At 56.1% G+C, this 26,911-nt stretch overlaps 1 protein-coding gene across 1 annotated transcript in view; it reads left to right on the top strand.

Annotated features, from left to right (window-relative positions):
- The window catches only part of POLR1A (RNA polymerase I subunit A), a 76,181-nt gene extending 51,162 nt beyond the window's left edge, over positions 1-25,019 (top strand). Inside the window, exons 17-34 of the mRNA XM_024743882.1 lie at positions 1,406-1,488; positions 1,593-1,751; positions 3,893-3,991; positions 4,991-5,143; positions 6,446-6,528; positions 8,366-8,531; positions 9,366-9,587; positions 10,502-10,716; positions 11,793-11,960; positions 12,857-12,992; positions 13,506-13,663; positions 18,321-18,447; positions 19,732-19,842; positions 20,400-20,693; positions 21,442-21,642; positions 22,875-22,992; positions 23,480-23,644; positions 24,008-25,019. Coding sequence (XP_024599650.1) covers positions 1,406-1,488; positions 1,593-1,751; positions 3,893-3,991; positions 4,991-5,143; positions 6,446-6,528; positions 8,366-8,531; positions 9,366-9,587; positions 10,502-10,716; positions 11,793-11,960; positions 12,857-12,992; positions 13,506-13,663; positions 18,321-18,447; positions 19,732-19,842; positions 20,400-20,693; positions 21,442-21,642; positions 22,875-22,992; positions 23,480-23,644; positions 24,008-24,108 — 2,759 coding nt within the window. The 3' untranslated portion in view covers positions 24,109-25,019. The remainder of the gene's footprint in view (positions 1-1,405; positions 1,489-1,592; positions 1,752-3,892; positions 3,992-4,990; positions 5,144-6,445; positions 6,529-8,365; positions 8,532-9,365; positions 9,588-10,501; positions 10,717-11,792; positions 11,961-12,856; positions 12,993-13,505; positions 13,664-18,320; positions 18,448-19,731; positions 19,843-20,399; positions 20,694-21,441; positions 21,643-22,874; positions 22,993-23,479; positions 23,645-24,007) is intronic.
- Positions 25,020-26,911: the final 1,892 nt, after the last annotated feature.

The following is a 26,911-nucleotide window of genomic DNA, read 5'->3' as shown; positions in this document are numbered from 1 at the left end:
GCAGACACATTCAGAAAAAAGGGGATCCTACACGACCTAGTGTTTTGTAATCCGCCCCCCTCCCTCCAGTTGCAGACGTGTTTTATAAATGTCCTCTTGGGTGAGCAAATATAAACCGACATCCTCAGGTCTGTGGCTACAGACTCTTCTACTTGTGTAGATGTACCGTAGCTTACTTAACCAGTTCCTGTTATGAGACATTTAAGCTCTTTCCTGGTTGTCACGATATTGCTGGGATGAACACCCTTGAGCAAATATCTTTCAAAGCGAAAAGTAGAGGAAGATCCCACACCCAGACAGTGACGAGGATCAAACCTAACAAGCAGCTCTGCTCAGCACACGGTACGAGGAGAAACTGGCCAAAGTGCAAAGACCATCAGGTGCCGAGAGACTGGGAGGGCGCAGGGCCAAGCTGGGCGTCGAGCTCGGAGGGCAGGCTAGCCATGCTGCCTTCTAGCCCTCGCAGCCATGCTGCCTTCTAGCCCTCACAGCCGGAGGCCGCTGGAGGGACAGCAAGGCGGTCTGGAGCTGACCCCGTGGAAGGGCCCACTTTCATGGTTGTGGCTTCCTCGCAGAGGGACAGTTTCTTTCCCCTCCTGCTCACACAAGTTCTTTAGAGGCTCTCAAGCTTCCAGGACTTTGCATGTGGGAGTCCCAGCCACCTTAGCCCCGCTTTGGAACAGTGCAGCCTTTGTCTCCCTTCCCACTCGGACCTTGGCCGAGGGACTTTGGAGTCCAGTAGCTCTCAGATGTAGACAGAAAATAGTTCATTGAAAGAGAAAGTGGGAAGACTTCTTGCCCAAGGTGAGGAATTCCTCAGCCCTTTGAAGCCAGAAGGACAGGCTTAACTGAAGTGACCCAGGCTTTCCTCCTTCCAGTGCAGTGACGGGGACCCTGCGGTGGTGGTCCCTGTCCCCCAGGCTCGAGCATGTCTGTGTGTGTGCCTGCACTCGCGTTCTCACAACCATATAGTCTGGGCCCTACGCAGTGTGACTCCTGGGAGTCAAAACTAGGATGTCCTCTCCCTCCCTCTCTTCTTCCCTCAAACTCAAGTTTTTCACCCAAAACGTCATCTTCACCTCTAGCCCATCCATCCAACATGTTTTTATTGAATGGAGGGAGTATAGCTGGTGGCTAAGAGCACAAGTTTGGGACGTGGGCTTGGATTTACTCTCTGCTACTGGAACTCTGGACTCAAGTTCGAGCCTTAAGTTTTGTCATGTGTAAAATGGTAAGCCCGTAAGGGATGGTAGCAGTGTCTTAATGGTGATATGAATGTCACCATCATTGTCCAAGTGCTCCCTGCACGCGTGGCACCATGCTCCGTGCCCTGACCTCACCAAGTTCACAGCCTGGTGAGAAGTCAGGCCCGGTCGCATCCAAGCTTGTCTATTTCACTTCACAGGCGTGGAAGACATTTTGGTCAAGCCGAAGGCAGATGTCAGGAGACACAGGATCATTGAAGAGTCCACCCACTGTGGGCCCCGGGTGAGGAGGGCCTGGGTGGCTACTGCCTGCCGCAGAGGGTTGGCTGGGCTCCACACCCTCCTCACTTGGCTGCAGCCTTCAACGTTTTCCTTTTCTCATTCTAGGCTGTCAGGGCTGCGTTAAACCTTCCAGAAGTGGCATCGTGTGATGAGGTCCGAGGGAAGTGGCAGGATGCCCATCTGGGCAAAGACCAGAGGGATTTTAACATGATTGATCTGAAGTTCAAGGAGGAAGTGAATCATTACAGCAATGAAATTAACAAGGTTAGTCCAGCAGTGTGTGCACTTACCGCCACCATTTTGAATGCTGGTTTTTTAAAAAATTACATTTTGATTCTCACTCTGGGCTCTTTGGAGCAATTTGGCTGTTTAATAGCTGACTAGGTGAGACGTGAGGTGGGGCGAGTAGAATTGATCGTTTTGAAAAGCCAAGGGCTTCATTCCCTCACCCCGTTGGGGTCTGGAAAGGTCTTTGATGAATGCTGAGAAAGAAGGCATTGCTCTATTTTTCTTTGTTTCTTTTTTTTTTTTTTTTTTTTTTTTTTTTTGAACTCAGGTGTGGAATGTAATTAAAGCTGTAACATGATCAGCTGTACTGTAAACTGACTACCGTTAAGTGGGAACAGAAGGGTGCTATCTGAATGTAGAAGCAAAGGGAAGCTTGTCTCGGTGTGAAGGAATGGAACAATCGGGCACAAGAGTACCTTCTCTTCACTAACAACTTAGAATGTAGCCCAGCACTGCCTGTGTTTGTTCAGCCACTATTCGAGCTTTCATTTACTTTTATCTGTAAAACTAAAAAAAAAAGGCATTTTTTTTTTTTTTTTTTTTTTTTTTTTTTTTTTTTTTTTTTTTTTTTGACCACGCACAGCTTGTAGGATCTTAGTTCCCCGACCAGGGATTGAACCCAGGTCCTTGGCAGTGAAAACACCGAGTCCTAACTACTGGACCACCAGGGAATTCCCCACTATTTTTCATTTTAAATGTTTGTATTTTGGGGTAACTGCATTAAAGGGGATGGAAGGACATCTTTCCCAGGGGCCACTGCAGGGCGGAGGGGCAGAATGAAGGATCCAAACCACCAGTGCTGCTTGTATGGGGGACCCAGGGGTGAAGGCCTGGGTTCGAATCCCGGCTCTGCCGCGGACTTGCTGTGAGATCTCGGGCCTTGTGTGATGTGAGCGGTCTGAGCCAGGTGTCCTCCCCCAGGGAGATGGGGATGGGAAGAGCACCTGCCTCGTGGGCTTGCAGGGAGGATTCAGGAGCTAATCTGCACAGTGCCCTGGGTGAGGTGAGCACCCTGCCAGCCCTCCAGAGCCCCTTCCTGCACAGCTGAGAAAGGAGAGGGACGTCCCCGCACAAGCCAGGATGGCAGACCCCGTTCTCTCGCCTTCTCAGCCCAGAGCTGGGGCTCCCAATCCTGCGGCTTGAAGGAGCCGACCTGGCCCTCACCCTACCTCCTGGGCCTTGAGGCCCCACCTGAGGAGGAGGGAGGGAGGCGTGGCCAGTGCCCAACAGAAGTCAGTGTTTGCTCGCAGAGTCCTCTGACTGGCTGTCAGCATCCCCTCAGCTGCCAAGAATGCAGACCTTGTTGGTACAGTTCCGTCCTTGAGAGGCGTTGTTCAGAGGAGCCCTCCAGTACCGTGTGAAAACCAGGCTCAGCTTCTAGGGCTGACTGGGGATGCTGCAGGTGGGGCGTTGTCTCAGAAGCATCTTAGGATTATTTCTTGTTCCTCCATCTCTTCCCATCCACTCTGCCTCTCCTGTGTGGGGCTGGGTCTCTGCAACCCTAGGCAGAAGCTTAGATAGACTCAGAGCTCTCCCCACCTCAGCATCTCCCTGGTCCCCCTGGGGGCTTTGCCAGCTTCCGCTGGCCCAGGAGCCAAGGTGAGCCTCCTGCTTGGTACTTGGGCAGCATGTTGGGAAACGTGAATGTGACACAGACATTGGTCATCATTGGTACTGTCCAGGGCCAGGCCATGCTCTGCTGGACAGGTTCCCAAGGGCACCACCTTAGGTTTTATTTTTTACCAGCTGCTTTTCAGAATCATGAACTGGAGATGCTGGCCCCTCTGCATCTCCTTTCCGGCTTCCTGGCAGAGGTGTCAAGAGAACGCAGCACCCTGGGCCATCCTTTTTTTTTTTTTTTTCTTTTTTTTAGTTTTTTTGGAGTATAGTTGATTTAAAATGTTGTGTAAGTTTCTGCTGTACTGGGCCATCCTTTAGACTTCTCTCTAGGGCTTCTAGCCAAAGGGTTGCTGCCAGATGAGACTTCTTGCCTCGCGTGGGCTCTGGCGCCTCTCTAGATAAATAGTCTGTGTTGGCTCCTGCATCCTGGATTTACCTTCTGAACCTGGGATTCCCAAGAGGGTGAGTCATGACCAGTGCGTGTGTTCCATCTGCAGGCATGCATGCCTTTCGGCCTGCACAGACCGTTCCCAGAGAACAACTTGCATATGATGGTGCAGTCTGGAGCCAAAGGTTCAACTGTGAATACCATGCAGGTATGAGCCACGGCGGGTGCTGGCTGGTTTGCAGAAGGGTGGGATAGTTGCAGGAGGCACTTTTCAGATTTGTTTCTATTTTTAAAAGGATCCACATTCCGTACAAAATGGGGCAAGTGCTGAAAAATACAAAAGTATGTGGAAATCAGTGCAGGTGCTAACCACTGTTAAGTGTTGTAGACAGATACTGACACAAGTATCCAGATACTGACGTGTACCAAACAGATACCTGTTGTAAACGTACATACGGTATGATTATACATAGTCACGTTATATATGAACACGGTGTGTGTGTATTTATAATCTTAGCTGAGATCCTGAAGTGTTGCACGGTCTGCTGTTTTCATTTCGTGTTACATTGTAGGCATTGTCCTAGAAGTTTCTTAACCTTTAGTTTTTGGCTCATTATGGAGGAGCAATTACTGCAGTGCTATCACAGCATTTTCACAAATTTTAGCAACTTTTAAAAAAATATCTTGATGACCTTGAGAGGGTCTCAAGGACCATCTCATTATCTGGTGAGTAGAGAGCAATAGGAATGGGCTTAAAAGGCTGGAGGCCATCGGGAAGCCCTTTTGACTAAATAAAATCCAGACCCGCTGCTCTTCTCCCCCCAAGAACATTAATGCAGTTTTATTCTCTTTTGACCTGAGACTGTTAAAGATCACAGTAAACTGTTTTTTCTGCTATAGTCTCAGTTTCCCTGTGAGGACCTGAGGGTCCTGTCCAAGTATAGCACGTGATGCTTCTGAAACGCGGCTGCTTTTACAAACACCGTCCATTTCAACTGAGTCCAAATGCGAAAATTGCCGTCATGGAAAGGAAGACATAGTTATCTTCCTGAAAGGTCAGCTTTCTGGGCTCGTTTAGCAATCTAGGTTGGCCTTGGATCCCATGCAGTTTTTCTGGAAGAGGAGGCCCCCCCATCCCCTGCTGGGACAGAGCATCATTTAACGAGCATGTGGGTCTTCAGTTGCCTTTGGGTTTCATTTCTCCCAGATCTCGTGCCTGCTGGGCCAGATCGAACTGGAAGGCCGGAGACCCCCGCTGATGGCATCTGGCAAGTCACTGCCCTGCTTCGAGCCGTATGAGTTCACCCCCAGGGCTGGCGGCTTCGTCACTGGCAGATTCCTCACCGGCATCAAGCCTGCTGTATGTAGTTTGGTTTTTCCTTTGGGCTGTTCTCCTCATCTCTTAAGCTCAACAGTAAGAGGCCTGTGACCTTCACCAGCAGCTTTAAGCAGAGACAGCTAAGTAATAAGTGCCATGCTATCCCTGCTTACCCACTAGACCCTGGGGCCTGCAAGGACCAAGAGGACGCAGCCATGTCGTGTTTACCATCATAATGCCAGAGCCCAGCACGGTGCCTAGTGCATCGTGGGTGCTCGGGAGGGATTGCTGATGGGTGTGAAGATGAGTAAGACCAATCCCAGCTCTGCCTCTTCCTGCTCTGCGCCCTTTCTCCCCGGTTCTTCCCTGCATCTGAGGGCAGCTGGGGACGGCGAGGCTCCTCACCAGGGTGCTCTCTGTGGCCAAAAGGAGCATCACAGAGACTTATTTCACAAAGCTTCCCTAAGAGAACCTCCCCTGGCTCCTCCTTGACCTTGGGAAAATTGACCAGCGGTAGCAAATGTCTAGTTTTTCCTCAGTCAGCAACAAAACTCTCCCTTAAGAGAAAAGTTTTCTCCTCACACTTGGCAGAAATGGCTTTTCGACTGTTAGTACCTTCTGTTCCCTGGTCTAGTGCGTCTCTGCAAGGACGCCTCTTGTGGTCAGACAGCTAAGTCCAGGTTGTGAACGGGACCAACCCTTTGTGTCAGGGCCACCAGCTGCTCCCAGGGCTCCTCCTTCAGTCCCACACGGACTCTCCAGTGGTCATCCGTGGCCCCTGGCGAAGGGTGGTGGAGAGCTGTCGTAGACCAGAGAGTTCTGAACTCTGGTTGCGACCCCTTAGTGCATCATGAAATGATTGACTTCATGGAATGAAACAGAGTCGGGTGGTAAAGAAAGCATCAGAGTGAGGGATGGGGTCATTTCATAGAGTTTTAGCTCGAGTCGTGTTATCTTTTATCGGCTCGTGTGTGTGTGTGTGTGTGTGTGTGTGTGTGTAGGTACGTGTTTGCTGCTTACTGTTATAAACCCATTTCTTGTGGAATTTTGGAAAACACTACATGATGAGGCAGCAGTGCCATTTCTGTTTGGAAGATGGGGTGCGTGTGGGGTGTGGGACATGGCACTGAGGGCGGACTCCTGGGCATGGGAGCTGGCACTTCTGTTCCATTTGTCCCTCTGTGCTTGGGCAGAATAAGACAGAGGCAACCCCAGGGGAGGGCAGGGGTCCCTGGGGCCGTGGGAGACGTCAGAGCTGCCAGGGGCACTGGCTTGAGCCACCCTTTAGGAAGCACACCGTCCTCACTGCCACCCCTGGGACCTGGGTCCCTGCTTCTCCCACAGGAGTTCTTCTTCCACTGCATGGCCGGGCGAGAGGGTCTGGTGGACACGGCTGTGAAGACCAGCCGCTCTGGCTACCTCCAAAGGTAAACAGCACCTGCTCTGCCACCTTTAGGTGGCATCAGCGTTGCAGGTCCATTCACCTCTGTCATTTTTTTCACATTTTCATTGACAATTCACTTAAGATCCCTTTGGATGAAAAAACTTCTAGAAAAAAATGTCCATGGGTGGCCCAAGACAGAAAATAGCCGATATCCTTCCCCTCCTAGAGGATCGGTAAAGTGTGAGCTCAGAGGTTTATAGGAAGGGCCCGTGCGTCAGCGTGTGTGCCTTTCCCTGGGGGAAAGGTCCTGGGTGGTGATGCACTGGTCCCCCCCGCCCCCGCCCCCGCCCCGGGAGGGCTCTGTGGTTGGGCCAGAGAGGATTCCAGGCCCCTTGGGTCCGGCACTCGGAGCCAGGCCGGTCTCAGTTTTAAGCTTCAACCTCCCACCTGCCCAAACAGGCCAGTCAGAGGAGCTACGTGTTCCCTTTCCTCCCAGAGAGGAGGTTAAACAAGCAGGTCTGGGCTGGTGCGCCCTGAGTTCTTGCATCCGGCGTGGATTACAGGGCCAGATCCACCTGTGAGCAGGGGTTACGCCCCACCTCCATCCTCTTAAATCATTCAAGGATACCTGTGGAGTGTAGAAAAAGCTAGGAATCGAGTGATGACGTGAGTCTGGGGGTGGGGGATCTGTGTCGGGGGCCATCTGAATGCAGGGCAGGGAAGAGGAGGGTGTTGGGGATCCGGGCTGGCATGAAGAGCGGCAGCCACTGGGGCAAAGGGCACAGCTGTCCACAGGACCCCTCTGCCGGTGGAGGGTCACGGCAGAAAGGGCAAGTGCCTTCCTTCAGACAGGAGGGGCCATAGGTTGGAAGGCTGCCTCTTGTGGGTGGCGATGGAAAGGGAGAATCCGACGCGGCGAAGACGTGGGGCAACCGGCTGAAATGAACAAGAGGCAGGAGGCGTCAGGCCTGAGTGGCAACACAGTGGCACGGTGGACAGAAAGCAAGACGCTGCAGAGGGGAGAGAGAAAGTTGTGGCTGGCGTGAGGGGGCAGTGGCAGGATAAGCAAGGGGACATGTTCCAGGGAGGGAGCCTGAAGCTCGGGAGAGGCCTGGAGATGCAGCCTCCGGGGCCGTGGCTGGTGCTGAGAGCTGCAGCTCTGTGAGGTGCCTGGTACCTCGGCATCTTCAGCAAAGGGGACCTGGATGCTCAGCTCCAGCCTTGCCAGGCCCTGGGCTGGGTGCCGAGAAGATAGTGCCGAGCTCTGCCCTTGGAGCTCAGGGGACCAGTGGCTCCTAGGAGACCCCCTCTGAATGTGGCAGGAGGAGAAACCAAGGCAGGGTGGCCAGAGAAGTAAGCTAAGGCCAGCACCAGGGCAGCAGAGGCGGGCAGGTTGAGGGCGGCAGCTGACCGCTGGGAGCACTGAGGAAAAAAGGCACCGGGTTAGGGCTGTCACGTCAGCATTTAGTTCCTAAGGTCCCCTTTGTCCCTGACAGTCTCTGGACTAATGGCGTGAGAGAAGCATTGGATGGGGAGACAACCCCGCTGCTTTGCCTGCCTCCTGGGTCTAAGGACACTGGTCCCTGGGGAGCCCTGCCATGCCAGGGAGCGACGGAGCAGGCAGTGGTCCCAGCAGCTGGGGCTGGAGCTGGGAGTCGGGGTCGAGCGGGGCAGCCAACCTCCTCAGGACACGTGGCTGCAGCCCCTGGCCGCGAGGTGCTGTAGCTCAGAGCCTGGGGCACGGGAGCCAGCCTGTCCTGGGGGCTTGCCTGGCTGCAGGACAGCAGTCCCCTTTTCTGCCTTCCATCCGCTCCATCAGAGGCTGCCCTGGGAGGTGGCAAGCCCGGTGGGCGCTGAGCCAGTCAGTGGTCCCTGTACAGGTGCGTCATCAAGCACCTGGAGGGGCTGGTCGTCCAGTATGACCTGACAGTCCGCGACAGCGACGGCAGCGTGGTGCAGTTCCTGTATGGGGAGGACGGCCTGGACATCCCCAAGACACAGTTCCTGCAGCCCAAGCAGTTCCCCTTCCTCGCCAGCAACTGTGAGGTAGTGTGCCGGTTCCCCGCGCCTGTGGGTCTTGGGGCGGGGGCCGTGCGGTGGGCCTCCCGCCCTGAGCCTTGCCACTCAGAGTGGCCACTGAAAACTAGAGTGGGAAGAGTTCAAAAGCACCAGGCGATGCCTTGGAACGCCTGACCTTGTCAGAGCCCCTCCCTCTGTGTGCTTCATCCCGTGAGATGGCAGAGAGGCACGCATACATCTAGAAAAACTGCACCATGTGGGGCATTTGCCTTGTGCCGGGCCCTAAACTAGAGCGCACCATGGCTGCTGTCTCCCTTCCTCCTCCCTGCAGCCTGGGGACGCAGGTGGCCCTCTGCCCATTTTACAGCCAAGGTAGCTGAGTGTCAGGGTTTCAGTGACGAGCTGGTGAGTGGCAGGGCTTGTGTCTGCACCCAGGCCCTCTGACACACAAGCCCGCGGTTTTCATGCCACACCTTACTGCCCCAAGAGCGATCGTCGCCGTTAGCTCACCCTGTTTTACAGATTGGGAAACTGAAACTGACATGGCCTGTCCAAGGTCATGAAGCAGGTGGTCGAATTGAAGGTTGTACTCCGGGGTTGGCTCCTTCCCATCCTGGTGCCGTGTTCTGGAGGGACTCTGAGTGTCATGGTCTCTCCCCCGTGACCTCAGCTCCTGAGACCACCAGCTCCCAAGTCTGATTGGCACAGAGTGAGGGCCCCGGTTAGCAGTGGGCGCTCAGACCCCCCAGGGGCATCGTGAGGGCTCCACACGGGCCACCTCCATCCTGTGAAGTTGTGTGACGTGGCCCTTGTGTTACGCCCTCATCTCTTTGGTTTTGTCTGTGTGGTCTGTTTGTTTAGGTGATAATGAAATCGAAGCACCTCCATGAAGTTTTATCCAGAGCAGATCCCCAGAAAGCTCTCCGCCACTTCAAAGCCATCAAAAAATGGCAAAGCAAGCATTCCAACACCCTGCTGAGAAAAGGCGCCTTCTTGAATTATTCCCAGAAAATTCAAGCAGCTGTGAAAGCCTTGAACCTCGAGGGCGCAAACCAGAACGGCCGCAGCCCTGAGACTCACCAGGTAATGCTGGGGTTCGGTGGGGGGCGGGGGTGGGCGATCAGTCAGGGGTTGAGGGGATGAGGAAGGAGTTGTTTCCCCGGTGGAAGGTACAGTCATGAAATCTGGCTTCATTCAGTGCTGGTCAGGAAACATGGCACTCAAATAGGGATTTAAGGAAGGGAATCTTTACAGAGGTGTGGACAGGGTTCCAGGAAACTAACTAGGGCTGGTAAGTTGGGTTCCCACCTGCCCCCCACAGGCATGAACAGTCACCAGGAGTGGAGAGGGTGGCCGTGGGCAGAGGCCACCTGACAGGAGCCCTCAGTAAAGAGTTCTGGGCTCCGAGATCCATTAGAGAGGGCAGGGGATGAATGCCCAGCCTCACGCTCCTCCCACATCCTCTTCTGCTTCTGGGACCTCCCATCAGCCAAGCACAGCTGGGAGCCAGGAGGCAGGGGAGCACTTTGAAGCAGTTGCTGTGGGACAGCTTTGGGGCATCGAGCATGTGAAAGCCTGGGTGGGGGACAAACAGGGATCCAGCACAGTCACCTGGCTTGTGGTGACTGTGTCCTTGTTGACCTGAGACAGCCCTGGCTTTGTCTCTCATCCCAGTAGTATTATTAATAGTGCCCCATTTTACGCTACAAGACACTCAGTTTGGACAGTAACTTAACGTGTTCACCCTGCCTGTGCTTGAAGGGCCAGGACGAATCGCTTGTAGAGTCATGGTAAAGCAGCGCGCCCTGGGATGGATTCGGTTTCTCCATGTTTCAGATGTCAAGATGGCCTTCTCATTGCCGTCAGGTTTCTGTCTCTTTCCCCTGTTCTCATTTGAAGCCAGTGCCTCTGATATGCCTTATCTCACTGGGCATCCCAGGAAGAGAAGCCTATTCCTCGTGTCCTCCAGCATAGCTGAGGCCCATCCTTCGTTTCAGATGTTGAGGATGTGGGCTGAGTTAGATGAGCAGAGCCGGAGGAAATACCAGAAGAAGGCGTCTCCTTGTCCTGACCCCAGTCTGTCTGTCTGGCGCCCAGACACCTACTTTGCATCAGTGTCAGAAACATTTGAAAAGAAGGTGGATGACTACAGTCGCAAGTGGGCAGCTCAAGCAGAGAGGAGTTACGAGAAAGCGGAGCTCTCTCTGGACCGGTAATGACATTGATTGCACAGCACACACAGAGGGGGAATCTGCTCCTCAGGCCCTTCCCCGCCCACTCTGGCAGCCTCCTGGGTTCAAGACCCCAGCAAGAAGGAGGGAAGTGAAACAGAGGGCGCCTTGCAGGCCCTGAGGCCTGTGGGACGGATGAGAGCAGGTAGGCAGGAGTGCGCCCCCCATCTGGGCCACGACGGAGAAGGGCGCTCTTTGGGGACAGAGCCCTGCACAGGTGGCCCCTCTCTTGAGTGTGGTGTGGTGGGCACGGTTATGTGAGAATCAGGGAATCTAGTCAGCAGCTGCCAACCCTGTGAAGCTGGTCAGAAGCTGCCAACCCTTCACTGGTTTGACGTAGTAGGGAGAGAAGACACATCAGGTCAGCAGAAAGTCTGACTTTTGAAAAGAACTTGCATAGAAACATAGTTCTGTTACCTTCCTCTGTGTTCAAACGTAACGTCCCGTTTAGTCGCTGTTTGTTGAGCCGCTTCCTTGTCCTATGTTCCGGGGTAATACAGTGTTCCGTGGCTGTTCTAAAAGGGCCGGCATTCGTAGGAAGAAGGGTTAGTGAATTACAAAATTGTGGAGCGCGCACGTTTCCGATGTAACCTGTAGCCATTTGCACTAATTAAGAAAGTAAGCACCCCCTTCCCGCCTCCCCCCCCTCCATATCCCCATAATTGCTCAGTGAACCTCTTCCTAGTTTGTACAGAGGGAGGGTTAAGCCCTCTCCAAGCCGTCACAACTACTGGGCAAAAAAAGAATTAACAAAGGGAAACGTGAATAGTGAGCTCACTAGTTCCGTGACATTCTCAGGGTGAACGTGAACAGTCCGAGCATGGACATCTAGAGCTTCAGCTACCCAGCTGGGCTCTGTGCTGTGTCATTTAGGACATTTCAGGGTCACTGGCCGGAATTTAAGGCTTAGAAGGACCATTTGTTTAGGAAGAAACAAGCCCAGAAAGAGGGAGAGGTAACAGGTCCATGTGCCCTGCTGGCGGGTGGCATTGACAGCTCCTGACGGGCAGGTAGTGTCTGCGCCCCTGACTCCTGCTGTCCCCTGCCCCATCTCCAGGCTGAGAACTCTTCTGCGGCTGAAGTGGCAGCGCTCGCTGTGTGACCCGGGAGAGGCCGTGGGCCTGTTGGCCGCACAGAGCATCGGGGAGCCCTCCACACAGATGACCCTGAACACCTTCCACTTTGCCGGCAGAGGCGAGATGAATGTCACCCTGGGCATTCCCAGGTGGGGGACTGCGAGGGTGCAGGGGCTGGGTCTGTCCTAGCTCACTTCTGGGGAGGAAGTCATTTCATTGGGGAGGAAGTCATTTCATTAGAGAGAGAGAGAGAGAGAGAGAGAGAGAGAGTGTCATCAAAGCAGGGGTCAGGGTTGGAATTTCCAGAGCCCAATGGGCTTCTGTGGTTGGATCCATGCCCAGGCCTCTTAGCATCTCCATTTATCTCTCCACCAACTCCTGTATCCAAGTTACCTGAGATGCTTGTGAAACTACATACTCCCGGGGTCAGGCCATCTGGTTGCCCAACTTCGGGGGCACCACTCACCTAGAACGTGACCCAAAGGGGCCCTGGCCCTTCAGGTAAAAGTACGCACCTTGCAGGATGGTGGCCGCTGGGTGAGAGGAAAGAAAAGAGATCAGGCTCGCCTGCCCGGCCCGGCTGCTTTTTAGCAGAGTGACTCAGGCTCCCCAGCTTCCTGTGGGAGGAAGGAGGGCGGGGTGCACCGTGCAGTCGGGCTGTGCAGGCTGACTGAGCCATGGCCGAGGTCTAGCCATGGTCCCTGTGCCCAGTGGGAGCGCTGCAGATGCTGCTTCCCTTCCCTGCATCTCTTATTCGTTCAGTAAGCACCCACGCTGTAATGCGAGACACAGGTGATAGGAAACAGGAAGAAGACACAGCCCTGTCCTTGAGGAGCTCGTGCTCCAGTGGAGAAAGCTGACAGAAGAGTCCCTTGCTGCCACACGCAGGGCCAGAGCTGGGACTCCCTGATCAGCATATCTCCCCCACGAGATCCTGTGGTCTCGCAGATCCTCAAAGAACTGTGACATCTTTATGAGAAAGGCCTCGCAAAAGTAAAGAATCCGGGTACCTCTTACGGTCAGATGTGCCCTTGTTCTGTGACAGGTTGAGGGAGATTCTTATGGTGGCCAGCGCCAACATCAAGACGCCCACGATGAGCGTGCCCGTGTTCAACACCAAGAAAGCGCTGAAGAAAGTGAAAAGCCTGAAGAAGCAGCTCACCAGGGTGTGCCTCGGGGAGGTAATTGTCTCCCTGGGACCCAGGGCTGCAGGCTGGCTGCAGGCGTTTCCCTGCATCCTCCCATCCGTCCTCCCAACTCTTCTCCCATCTGGGCAGAACAGCCTTTGCCAGCTGTTCAGACCCTGGCTCAGACTCCACCCAGTGAGAGGGAGGCTTTCTCTGCCAGGTGCTAAGCAGGGATGGATCAGGAAGCCTTAAAGGTAATCACTGGTCTGCAGCATTCTTCGTGCCTTAAGAATCGGGACACTTTCTGGGTCAGCTTACCAGCCCCGCTGGAGCCTGCCCCCTCCAGCCTCAGGCCGTTCTCTGGAGGTGTGCCTACAGGGTTGGGGGGGTCTCTCTCCCCATCCCCCGAGGGATCTACACCAGCAGAGCTTGTTGGAGTTTCTTTGGGATTTTGGCCTGTGATCCCAGCCCCCCTCCCTGCAAACTCTCAGTTTTCCCATAACCCACTTGTAATGCTCAGTCCCAGGCTTTGGGCAGATTGGTTTCTGTCTGTCAATCTGGTTCTAGGTGTTGGAGAAAATTGATGTCCAGGAGTCCTTCTCTATGGGGGAGAAACAGAACAAGTTCCGGGTGTACGAGCTGCGGTTTCAGTTCCTGCCACACGCGTACTACCAGCAGGAGAAGTGCCTGAGACCCGGGGACATCCTGCATTTCATGGAAACAAGGTCAGGACTCAGGCCGTGCTTATTGCTTGACTTTGTCATGGACCTTGAGGGCTTCTGGCCACAGGACTCCCAGAGACCGGATGCTTGTGCCCGAATGATTCCTTCAAAGGAGGTGTTTAGAAAAGGAACAGGTCCTGCAGCCTCACGTGGCTTGTGGGTATGACTGCATTAACCGCATTCCCGTCTCTGCCCCCTGAGTCTCGTATACTCAGGTTTTGTAGGCTTTAAGATGGAGGAGTTCATGTACCGTAAAGAGAGCAGAGCCCCGTCGCGGTGGCGCTGCTGTGATGTCAGGCCAGCTCGTGGTGTTAATTGCGGTTAATGTGCGGTTCCCGATACACTTCTATTCTGCTAGGAAGGAGCAGTGTGCTGATGGCATGCTGCTCTTGGACACAGATCTATAACTGGGGTTACCTTCAGCTTCGTAGAGAAATCCTGGTTCCCTTCTGGTGGGGAGAAGGAACATCCATTTTCTCTCCAGTTCATGTCACTGTTGGCCATGGGAAAGCACGGGCCACAGTGCTGAGTGTGCAGGAGTAGGATGGTGGTCATATTGGGGCTGGGGAGGAGCCGGGAAGAGCCAGCGAAGCACTTCTGACTGGCCACCTGACCCTGGATCGCGGTGCGCAGACTCAGATGGCTGCGGGGCCGGCAGGTGAGAAGGCCGGTGAGGCAGGTTGGGGGCCCCCGTCCGGCTGGAGAGCGCATCACCGGCCTCAAGCGGGCAGGGATGTGGGCCAGGGTGGCCAGACCTTCTGATGCAGAAAAATAAGAAGAAAACCGCCTCTCCTTTTTCTTTCTTTGGCTGTTGACTTGCTTTTACTTTTTATAGATAAATCTCTAATTTGTAAGCATTGGCAACTAATTCATATCTTTTTAAAAGCCTGGTGAGGGGACTTCTTGGTGGTCCAGTGGTTAAGACTCTGTGCTTCCAATGCAGGGGGCACAGGTTCGATCCCTGGTCAGGGAACTAAGATCCCACATGCCACGCAGCACAGCCAAAAAACTAACTAACTAACTTAATTAATTAATTTAAAAAAAAAAAAGCCTGGTGAGGCTGAAATAGATCCCATATGTCATCAGGATTTGGCCACGGACCACTAACCACTAACCACTAACCACTGTCTTGAGTCTAGAACAGCCCTCAGGTTTTCCGGAGCTGCTTGGAAGTAGAGAACTGAAGGCAGAGTTGAGGCAGGACGTCCGTGCACTCAGTCATCCCACAAATATTTACTGAGTGATGCCCACTCACAGGCTAGGCCCCAGGGCAGTGTGGCTGGGAGGGAGTGACTGTCCTGCCATGGGCCCTGTTCTGCCCTCACCTGAAGATGTGGACTGGCTGCAGCCTGGCCCCCGAAGCAGGTGGCATGTAGGATGGCGGGTGTTGTGGTAGATGAGCTTGGATGTGAACTCAGCCCTTTGGACGGGGGAGCTTGCTGGGCCTCGGAAGCACCTATGTCGCTCTTCGCCTGGGTGGAGGAGGCTCGTCTTATCAGGCAGGCCCAGTGCTCTCGGGGTGCTGGGTCACGGCGCAGGAGACCTGTCTGTGCCCCAGCTGCCGGCTCATTAATTAACCGGGAGGAACACCACTCCCAGGCGTGCCGCTGTCTGTGCCGGCCAGGCGGCCCTTCCCTGAGAAATCAGAATTCGGATCACGTGGCCTCCTGAGAATTACCAGGAGCGGGCGGAGTCTGCGACCTGCCCCATATCTCTGCATCTCAGGTGTGGGCCTGCCAAGCAGGTAGGTCACCTGAGGCGTGCCCCAGGCTGTGCTCAGCGTTCTTTCTCTTTACGTTGCCTTGGGGAATTGAAAATTCATCACTTTTTTAAAAGTTCTTCTTGGTAAGGAAGAGCCCTGGCTTCTTCCCGGTGGTGACAGACTTGGTCAGCTCCTTCTTTGTATTTGGCTCGTGTACTTGAAAGGCTGTGATGAACAAAGCCATGTGCAGTCGCGCCTGGTGGAGCTGCCCTGTGACTTGGGCAGGGGGGCCAGAGGGAGCAGCACGTGGAAGGGGCTGTGGTTGGGCTGCCTTTGCCAGGCCTGGGCAGCGAAGCAGCCTCACGCAGGCCCCCTGGAGACCACACGGGGATGGGGGTGTGCCTTCAGAAAAGGACCCCCCCCCTCCGCCGGGAGCATTTTCTTTTTCCTTTCTCCCTTCCTTTTCTCTCTCTTCCCCACCCTTTTCCCTCCCTTTCTTCCCTGCTTCTGTCCCAGCTGTGGGATCTTGAGACTCTTTTGACACAGATTGGAGAAAAAAAAAAAGAGACACACAGAGGCGCTTCCCTAGATGGAGGTGTAGAAGCCGTGAAGCTCCCCTCAATATCTGTCCTGGCGCCCACCCCTTTGGATGTGTGTGTAAATGATCTGGAAGGTGGGCCGGGGTGGTGAGGCGGCAGGAGTACCGAGCTAGGTGGCAGGGGTGTGTGAGTTCCACGGCCTCCGGTCCCCAGCCGTGTAACACCAAGCCAGGAGTCTGAGGCCAGAGCTTCTGTGAGTCTGACTCTGCAGACAGCAGGTGGTGGAGCTGTTGGCAGGCACTTTCGGAAACAGCCGAGGGTCATGTTCCCTGCTGGTAATTATTTATGTGGGACGGAGGTTTCTGTGCAGCTGCCCCCCTCCGGTTCCCCCTCAGTTGCCACATTCGGACAAACAGCACGACCTTCACAGAGCGGTCACTGTGGGCCTCCGGTTTCCTGGCTCTGGGCAAAATCACAGAAGGGCAGACTCTTTGTACCCCTGGGAGAACTTCTGGCACACAGGTGACATGCCTGCCACTTACCGTTCAGGGGGTTATTCTCCTTTCTCACCTTCTGTCACGTTCTGCACTGGTCCTGTTCACCAGAAGAGGCAGGCAGGGTAGGAAGGATTTGCACCGGGGGTGGTTAGGGAAGGTCTCTTGGGGGGTTCCATCTGTGTTTAGACCCCACCGTGGGCCTGGGCGCGGCTCCAGCAGGTCGATGGGAGGCTGGGGAAATTGATGGCGGCGCACATGGCCCGAACAGAAGCCCAGCGATGCACGTGCAGGGGGTGGGAGCAGGTGGGGGATTGGGGTTGAGGCCAGTTGCGGGGATTGAAGTGCTGGCAAGGGAGCCTCAGAGGGGGGATGTCACCTGAAGGGACAGGCCAGGGCGGCAGCCCCACAGCAGAGGGAGGCGACAAGCAGCTTCTGTGTGCGGAGGCAGCCCAGCTTCACAGCCCGTCCGTGTCATTTCGCGCCCTGCAGTCTGCACTGCAGGCTCAGGCGTGGGGCAGGGGCGGTCCCAGCACTTACAGGCGGGGTCAAGGCCCTCGTCTGTCTCTGTCTCCAGACTCTGGCAGAACAGAGACTTGAACCGGAGCCTGTCCTTTCGGAAACATCTCTTCCGCCCCCTCCTCCCGGGTGGACCGTATCTTTCTAAAGTCAAGCCGGGCTTCTCCCCTGTCTGGCCCTCTGGTCTCTGTCCACAGCACCTGGTGACCAGGCTCTTTCTTGGATCGGTGGTGAGGAGGCTTTTTTCTGCCAAGGGTAGAAGCTCAGCCAAAACCCTGTACAACTTTAAAACGTTGGGGGAAAAAAAAATAGTGGGGAGGGAGAGTAGCAGTCTTTTGTTTTTAATGAACAAAATAGTAAACATCTGACCTGCCTGCTTCTCCAGTTAAAGCTCTAAGTGCCTGTCTTTTCATCCTTGCTTTGCCCTCAGGGCTGGTACATGGTGGGCCCATCATAGGCGCTCGGAGAACACAGGAAGGCTGGCTGGGCAGATGGGGAACTGATACTTTATATAATTAAAAGAAGGCTGTTTGATGTGCTGTTATGGCCTGATGCAGAAGATGGGCAAGAGGTTATATGAAGAAAGGAGCAGGGGGCGGGAGACAGGGTGAGGCCCAGAGGAAGCAAGAAATAGATAATTCAGGAGGGAAGGACCCAGGGGCCAGGAAAGGTCCTCTGGGCTCTGCCTCAAGTTGGTCCTTTTAAATTGGTTTCGTTCTGTCGACATGATTTACTGCCACAAAGTAAGTTATCACCGCCTTGGAGATCCCGATAAGCTCTTCCACATCTTAGTTCTCTCATCAAATTGTCGGGGGTCCCACACCAAGGACACAGGAGTTGCCAGCCCCGAGCAGTGCCACTTCCTGGAGATGTGGTAGGCGGCGGGCTGGGGGCGGCCTTCGTCCCGGCCGGCCTGGACTCCCCTCTCCCGCTGCAGGCCCTGCCACCCTAGTTAGACGGCCACCACACAGCACCAAGAACTGTCACTTGCTGAGCAGCCAGCCTGCCAGGCCCCATGACAGGTATCGGATGTGGGGTTGTTTCTAATCCCTAAAGCAAGACTGCATGGTATCTATTAATATCCGCGTTTTGCGGACGAGAGAGGTAAAGCTCAGGAGACCATCTGTGGTGATCGAGGCCATGCACCCTGGGAATGGCAAGGCACGTATTCAGTCCAGGCCTATTGGGTGTGGAGCAGTGTTCCTTCCGATGCGCCACATACCACCCAGAAACAGCAGGAGGGGGAAAAGTGAGCTGAAGGGAGAGGCAGGGTCTCCGCCTCCTGTAGAGGTCCCCAGCATCACCTTGGGCGGGTGTGAGATCCTTAGAGCATCCTGTCCCCATGGTGAGGGGAGAATGGAGGTGCTGGTACTGAACGGGGCTGCGTGGCTTTCTTCTCGTTTCAGATTCTTTAAAATTCTGATGGAATCCATCAGAAAGAAGAATAGTAAAGCATCAGCTTTCAGAAGCGTAAACACGCGGAGAGCTACCCAGCGGGATCTAGACAACGAAGGCGAGTCGGAGAGGAGTCGGGTGAGCGAGTCCCCTGAGGGCCCCTTGGGAGGGTCCAGGGCTGGGAAGCACATCGGATGGCGGCCCACTGAGTCAGTTCTCCTAGGACGGCTCTGTGACCATCCTCGGTGCCCCTTGAGCCCCTTCCTGCTGTTGGCCCATCTCTCCACTTACCTTAGCGTTTGTCCACTGTTCTGAGAGAGCCGGAAAGCAACACTTCCTTCTTGAGTGTGGCGGGCCACGTCGGGCAGCATGGTCTGCCTGGCCCTGGGTGAGGGCCCCAGGTCATCCATCTCTCTGCTCTCAGGGACCCCTCTGTCGGTGGTTTTTTTTCTCCTGAGGTTAGTCTCAAAGTAATGGTACCCACTGAGGTCTTGGAAGTTCTTTTTCTGGTTTCGTTCACTCTGCCTTTGACTTACCTAGGCCAGATGAACTGAGGCCCACGGAGTACTAGGCAAGGACCAGAGAGGTATTTTGAAGCCGGGAAGTTGGGCTACAGTGACGAAAAAGGATAGAGCCAGGGAAAAACCAGTGGAGGCAAAACAGTCCAGGAATGATGGCACCTCATCTGCCAAGAGGCCCAGGAGCGGTGTGGGGCAGGTCCCTGGGTGTCATCTGAGCCGGCAGTTGGTAGGGCTGTGCTGTGCTTGGACAGGGCCACAACGAAGACTGGTCCTGTCCCTTCCCGGCTCGGTGACCTCAGCTATGTCATCTCCTCTCACTGGGCCTGTCTCCTCATCCCTAAAATGAGGGCCTGGCCTACCTAGAGAGAGAGAGTGCCAGGTCTCCTGTCCCAGGGTCTACTAGTTGGCTAACTCAAGCACAGATGGGCACGGGATGTCTTTGAAAGGCTGCCCAGTCTTAATTCTCAGATCACCCAGAAGGAGACTACAGGGAACTAGGAACCAAGGCCAAGAGAAAGGTATAAATATTTGGCTTTTAAAATACCAAGACAACTCTTTCTCTTCATCTCCACCCATAACAAAATTACTTGGAATAACACCTTCTTTTCATGACTTGAAAAGCCTTGGCACGTCCTTTCTTTTGTTTCTTTTTTTTAAATGCAAGATTTTGTGAGTGGTACGTGTAAAGATGTAGGGTGCAGAGAAGGAAGCGTGGAATCCAGGGGTGGGTAGGGGGGTGGAAGGTAGGTAGATGGATAGTTGGCAAGGTGATAGGTGGCTGAACGATGATGAGCGGATGAGTGGGTGGGCAGGTGGGTGGCTGGGTGAGTGTGGTGGGTGGAGAGATGGATTCACCAGGGTATTAGAGCTCATCTTTCTCTTTCTTGTCCCCACACCCCAGGGAGAGCAGGAAGGCGACGAGGAAGAGGAGGGGCACATCGTGGATGCCGAAGCTGAGGAGGGAGACGCTGATGCCTCGGACGCCAAACGCAAGGAGAAACAAGAGGAGGAGGTGAGGGGACCCCTTTGTCACAGATGAGGGCTCGCCCCCTGGTGCATGAGGCCACGCCTGTGCGTCATGCTGGAACCATCGGGAGCCTTGAAGCAAGGCGGGCTGCCCAGCGCACCAGTGGACTGAGAAGGCGGTGCTCGTGGGGTGGCGGGTGGCCTGTGTCTGAATCAGATTCGAGGACCCAGAGGCCTTTGGCAGGGGGAGGAAGTCGGGCCGCCTCCTGTCTTTGCCATGAAAATACCTCCTTCTCCTGCCCGTTACTGGTCCTCCACTGCCATGGTTGCTGCCAGGACAGAGGGCGGTGTGGCAGGGCTGAGCGGCTCCACGGGTGCGAGAGCTAGAGGCGCGGGGCGGGGCTCAGCTCAGAGGAGGGGGCCTAGGGGCTGAGGGGCTGGCATCCCCAGGGGAAGCGAGGAGGACGGCAGCCAGGCCGACGGAGCAGGCGAGGCCGGGGTCAGCCAGCAGCTGAGGCCTCTGCAGGGGCGCCTGTTGGGCAGGCCAAGTCCAAACGGCTGGTGGAGCCCGAGTGACGCGGCCTGCGCTCCACCCCCCGCCAGGTCGACTACGAGAGCGAGGACGGTGAAGACGGCGAGGACGGCGAGGACCTGCAGGAGGAAGGGACTGTCCTCGGGGAAGGCACTCCCCAGGCCCAGGCGCAGGAGGAGGAGGGGGGCTCAGGCCCCGAGGAGGACTCGCTCCCCGCCGCCCCACTGGCACAGCCGTGGAAGCCCACCCGCAGCCGGGAGCCCCAGGACGCCGAGGCGGTGGAGCGCCGGGTGCGGGCCGTGCGCGAGTGCCACCCGTTCATCGAGGACTACCAGTACGACACCCAGGGCGGCCTGTGGTGCCAGGTCAGTGCCGGGGCGGCCACTGGCTGCTCTCGTCTCCACCCCGGGTCCCTTAAAGAGGCTGGTGACAGCTGTGCACCTGCTACCCCTGGTCATGGCCTCGCACGTTCGACTTCCACACCCTCGTGGGCCAGTCCTCTCTCTGCGCGGGGATCTGAGCCACCAGACCCTACGGGTGCTTTCACATTGTACTTCAGGCCTCGGCACAACACATGTGTTGATGTGTATCGGTTGTCATAGAGACCGGCAGAGACACTTCACTCCTCACACCGCCTTTGTTCCTGGCCCCCAGCTTCAGCACTGCAGTGTTGCCTGAGAGACTCGGTGGCTTGGATGCCTGGACGTCTCTACACGCAGACTGGCGTTTTAGTCCTTTCCTTCAGTCCGATTCATTGGTTCCTAAGTGGTAGCGTGGGTACGGAGCCTTGACCGGGATTGCACCCGCGAAAGGACACGTGTTGTGCTTTGTGGTGATTGAAAGGATATCAAGGGTGGTGTGAGTGGATGTGATTTTCACCGTTCTCACCGACATCTGTGAAAACGTTGCTCTGCTCTTTTCTCCTCAGCAGACTGGAGGTGACTGCCGTGTGGCCGCGAAGGCACCCAGCATTCACAGGCCCAGCCTGCCACCCGCTCGCCCCAGCAGGGCTGCGGTGTTCCCTAGTGGGGCTCCGGAGGCGTCTCCCGGGGAGCCCGGGCGACGGGTCTGGGGCGGCCCTCTCCCCAGCCCCAGCTCTCCCTCCTCTTGCAGGTGATGGTGAAACTCCCTCTCGTCAAGGTCAACTTTGACATGAGCTCCCTGGTAGTGTCCCTGGCCCAAGGCGCCGTCGTCTACGCGACCAAGGGCATCACCAGATGCCTCCTGAACGAAACCACCAACAGTAAGAATGAGAAGGAGCTCGTCTTAAACACAGAAGGCATCAACCTCCCGGAGCTGTTCAAGTACGCCGAGGTGCGTGGCCCCACTCCCTCCTGGGCTGTTCGCGCTCCCAGCCCAGGGTCCCCGAACCGAGTCTGCGCCTGCCGGCACACCTCCCGGGGTCCCCGATGCACGTGAGCCTGGTAAGGCTTGCAGTACGGAACCGGCTTAACTTTACGGAACCCAGAGTTTCCCAAATCACTTTGAGTACAGTTTCTTTCTTCTCCTTGAAATTAAAACCTTCCCGAAGTAGACTCGTAAGAAGTAGTTTTCTGAGTCACTGGCCTGGGGGCTGCTCACTTTACCGGGCGAAGGAGGCCCTGGCTGCAGAGGGGCCCCGCCCCGCCCCGCCCCCCACACCTGGCAGAGGCCTGTGCGCCCTGTTCCGCCTGCTCCCCCACCCTTTCCTCTGGGCTCTCTCCTGCTTCCCCCCAGCTTCACTGAGCCTCCCAGAACCTTCCGAGGTGCTCTCGACCCGTGGGCGCGAGTTTTCCCCACAGAATTCTGAGTTGCCGGGACCAGCTCACTCTTCCCTAGTCCGCGCGCACCAAGCTGGCGAGGCTCTCCGGCCTCACACGCACCCCTCGCCCCGCACAGCACTGCCCCACTAAGGCCCCTTCTGCCCCAGAGCCTCTCACAGGCTGCTTTCCCGGAGGACGCAGCGGGCAGGGCTCATGCCTCCCGAGAGCCAGCCACTGACAGGCCAAGCTCCGCGTCGTGCTCGTGGGATTTGTCCAGACGAGGCCAGGCAGGCCACCAGGGTCTCTGCTGTTGCCTCTGGGGGTGACCTGCCACAGTGCAGAGCCACCGTGGGCCCCCCGGGGCAGCCGACCTGGAGCCCCAGGCCCCTGATAGGGCCCGGCTGACTCCCATGCAGCAGGCCCAGCCCTGCTCCCCATGCCTGGGGGAGGCGTTTGGGTCTCTGCTGAGGAACTTGCCTCGCCTACCAGGGGAAGCCTCTATCCTAGGAAACAGGTCTCTCCATTAAATAGACAAACACCTTTCTTCCTGTTGACTGTAAAGCAGGTACCGAGTCATCCTCTAGCCCTGGTGATGATGAGACAGACCTTGGGGCCCGGCCAGCGTGCTGTTGGCAGCTCTGCCTACACTGTTTCCTCTCGCTCGTCCTGGGCCACCTCGCACCCCCTTTGTCATCAGCTGTGCTTGAGTGCCAGCCAAGCGGGGGTGTCGGCCTGGGCGGGGTGTGTCCGCAGGAAGGGGCAGAAGGCCAGGCCCTCCAAACCAACCCCCCCGTCCTCCCCCAGGTCCTGGATTTGCGTCGCCTCTATTCCAACGACATCCATGCCATGGCCAGCACGTACGGCATCGAGGCCGCGCTGCGGGTGATCGAGAAGGAGATCAAGGATGTGTTCGCCGTGTACGGTAAGAGGGGCTGCGGGCGGCGCTCGGGAGGTCCCGGGGTGTCAATCCAGCTCCGCAGGAAACTGAAATAGGGGCACGGTGAGCATGGAGCCCGTAGGGGATCCTCAGAACCACCGTGGAGAGGGAGTCCCTTGTGGGTCAGTCTTGTCAGTCCCGTCCCCAAGGCCTCCTAGCCTGTTTCTCGTCTGCTGGCCTCTGAGGGAGAGTCTGCTTCCTCATCCTGCCTTCAGGGTTTCAGTTCCCAAGCGCAAACAGTGATTTAGGGTCTTGTGTCCTGCAAGGCTGCTTCCCGTGCTGCTGGATGGAAGTGGAGAGAGATGTAGTAATGGTGACCGGGCAGGGAGGGCTGCCCGCCGAGGTCGGGGGTTAGGGAGCTGAGTGAGTAGGTGACGGAGCTGGAGGGGGGCGCCCTTGTGTCAGGTGATGCGGCTGCCATCGTCCCCTCGTCACTGCTTAACCCTCCCTTCGGTTGCCGCCCGTGTGACAGGCATAGCCGTTGACCCCCGCCATCTCTCCCTGGTCGCTGACTACATGTGCTTCGAGGGTGTTTACAAGCCACTGAACCGCTTTGGGATCCGGTCGAACTCCTCCCCACTGCAGCAGATGACGTTTGAGACCAGCTTCCAGTTTCTGAAGCAGGCCACCATGATGGGTCAGTCGTGGGCAGGTGCCCTTGGCCTCCCCTCTCCTGAGTCTGCTCTGGGCAGATGGGCTCGTCCCTCAGGCACCTCTCCACACGCCGCGCATGCAGGGGAGATCTTGGCATCTCCCTGCGGGAAGCAGCTGGCAGGGGCGGGCAGCAGATGGGAGAAGAGGGAGAGGGTCTTCCTCTCTTCGAAACGCAGGAGCAGTGCGGCCTCGTTCCCACCAGACCCTGAGCCTCAGCACCATCCCTCGTGGCCTCGGAGGTGCCCCACCCGCCCAGCCTCAGTGTTGGGTGCCGCCTCCCCATCGCCTTCCACCACCCCCGACTTCTCCCTCAGCCAACTAACGAGCACTCTTGTGTCTCTCCCAGGATCCCACGATGAGCTGAGGTCGCCGTCAGCCTGCCTCGTGGTTGGGAAGGTCGTCAAGGGCGGAACAGGCCTCTTCGAGCTCAAGCAGCCCCTGAGATAGCAGCCCCTGCGCACTGGCCACCTGGCCTGCCCGTCACAGGAGAGGACCGGGAGACCGGAGTCCCGGGCAGTTCATGGTGATGGTGCAGAGCCCGGCAGTGACTTCCGGGGGGGTCCAAAAAGCAGCCGGCCTCTGGGCTGGACTGGCTTCACCTGGAAAGTGGCTACATTGCTCATCCCTGCCCCTCCCCATCTCACGATGCGCACGAGGTCCACCAAGTCCCCCGAGCCCCTCCGAGGCGGCCGGACCTCCCCCTGTGCTGCAGGAGGCCTTGGAGGTGGAAGCTCTGGCCGCCCCCAGGGTAGGGGCGCGAGGTCTCAGTGCTGTGAGCAGCCAGTGACTGCAGGCAGGCTTCCTGCGGGCTCACGACGAGCGGGGGCCCTGCTGCTGCGTGGCCTGCCCCTTCTGGCCGCACCAGCCCCTGGGGACAGAGTTCCCAGAGAGGCCCCCGCTAAGGCTCTTTCTCTGGAACAAGCACAGGTTGGTGGAGACCTCTACCCACCCAGCTTCCGTGCCTGGGGCAGAGCCCTGGCCCTGCTGGCATGTGGCTACGTGTCCTTCTGAACCAGATCAGCCCTGAGTCCGGGGCTGGTCTCTTCGGGGCCCCAGCGGCTCACCCCCAGACATAAAACCCTGGATCCCCAGCCGGGCCACACCGCTTGAGCAAGTTGCCCGGCTGTCTTTCCCTAGCTCTGCTCTCAAGCCAGCACTGAGACCTGCGTCCCTGTGCAGGCTCTGCTCCATCCGGGGTCATCCGGGCTCCCTTGACCTCTGGTACCAGCAGCAAGCGGCCCTGGCATGGACAGAAAACTCAGAGGACTTGTGCCGAGGCTTTGTAAAACCAGACGCTGTTTCTATTTTTGTCTAATGTTATTCCAACGCAGGCTGAGTAATAAACATCACTGGAACTAGCTGTTGGGAGGGAAAAAGTCTTAAAGACTGCGGGCTTTTTGGTTTTGTTTTTGCTCTTCGGTTTGTGGTTTCTACATCTGTGACTTCAGAGCCTGGGACTGGAATTAGCGCAGTCACGTCTCGGATTCCTCTTCCTGTTTTTTTGGCAGAGGACGTGGAGGGAGTGCTCAGCCCTGGCAGCCTCCCACTCTGACCCCAGCCTGGCCCTGTGGTGTCCCCCTTCCACAGCCAGCTTCTGGCCCTGAGGCCAGGAGAGCAGAAGCCAGTGGGAAGGAGGTAGCTATGTGTGTCTGGGCTGGGAAGGGAGGCCTCGCCTGGGGAGAGTCACCATGCTGCTCCCTCCAAGGTACGTGATGCCAGAACCCAGCCTGTGTGTCCTGTGCCCACACTAGAGAAAACCTGGCAGAAACAGGGTTCACCTGGGACTTCCCTGGTGGTCCAGTGGTTAGGACTCCGCGCTTCCACTGCAGGGGGCGCAGGTTCGCTCCCTGGTTGGAGAACTAAGATCCCACGTGCTGCACAGCACGGCCAAAAAAAAAAGACAAAAAGGAGAAATAGGGTTCAACCAGGGCTTGGGTACAGAGGATTATGGACAGCTTCTGAGGGGCGCAGGAAGAAGGGTCAGGATGGAATCCACACCACAGGTGAAGATGTGCTCTCTGGGTGTTAAAGGACCAATTTATAACCTGATAATTTCCACTCCTACTGGACTGTGGGAGAGGGTCTTCAGAGGAGGTCACAAGGTGCCCATTGGACAAATAAGCATGTGGTTACCTGGCGCTAGGGCTCGGCGTAAGCACTTGAGTGTCATGGCTCAGCCCCACCTGGGAACTGGGGGTGCGGAGGTGGAGAAGCGAGCCCCAGACGTGGGCAGGGCCGACGTGCTTGCTGAAATCAGACCCCTGACCTGCGTTGGGCGTGGGGTGATGGCCCCCTGCCCTTCCTGCCCGACCATCCGTGCGTGTCCTGGGCAGCTCCATTCTATGCGTGTTTCTCTCCTGGAGACCTACTCCTGGTTTGTAAGCAGACGTTCCAGGCTTGCACATCTTGGCAGACCAGGACTCCCTTTCTCCCCTATGGGATTTACACGCTCACTTCAGTGCCACTCTTTGTTCAGCAGCCTCTGGGGGGGGTGGGGTGGCCTCCTTTGCCATTTAAGATGGCATGTCCTTTGGAATATTCTCAGTATTGTAAAGTCTCCTCTCTGAGGGCAAAGTTGATTTTTGGAGAGAGCCACAAGTAGGTCCAAGTCAAATCTGATGAAGAGAATAGGTCAAGCTGCATGATTTTTTTTTTAATATTTACCAACTTCATTTCTTATTTATTATTTTTAAAATTTTTTTTATTATTTTGACTGTGCCACGCGTCTTATGGGATCTTAGTTTCACACCCAGGGATTGCACCCACACCTTCAGCGGTGAAAGCACAGAGTCCTACCCACTGGCCTGCCAAGGAATTCCCCTGAATGATCTTTTTTTTTTTTTTTTTTTAATCAAAGTGGAATGGATTGTGATTGGTGGGGTTCCCAAACTTCACAGAAGCTACGAGTTCTCGCAGAACCCCAAGGTGCTGGACCAGACACCGCTCCTGGATGTACACTCCCACCACCCTGTCCCTTCGCGTATCAATTCCTACCTACTTGCTTGCTTCTAACAAAATCTCCCCTCTCTAGGTTCTCATCAAAAACACTACCAGCATTCCCACAGGTACCCCAGTGAGTCTTTGAGACATTTTCTACCTGAATCGAGAAGAAAAGCAAGGAATGGATAAAGCCCCCTGTCCCATTCCCAGTCTGTCCCCTTCCCCCAAAATACAGGAGCCACAGTATATGTAGGTTCCCCTGGGCCTCCCTGGGCCTTTCAGGGCTGTTACAGGCCATTACTCTGATAAA

This window comes from Neophocaena asiaeorientalis, unplaced genomic scaffold (assembly GCF_003031525.2).
Source record: "Neophocaena asiaeorientalis asiaeorientalis breed wild unplaced genomic scaffold, Neophocaena_asiaeorientalis_V1.1 scaffold114, whole genome shotgun sequence".
Lineage (NCBI taxonomy): Eukaryota > Metazoa > Chordata > Mammalia > Artiodactyla > Phocoenidae > Neophocaena > Neophocaena asiaeorientalis.
This window is presented reverse-complemented; position numbering and strand designations above follow the sequence as displayed.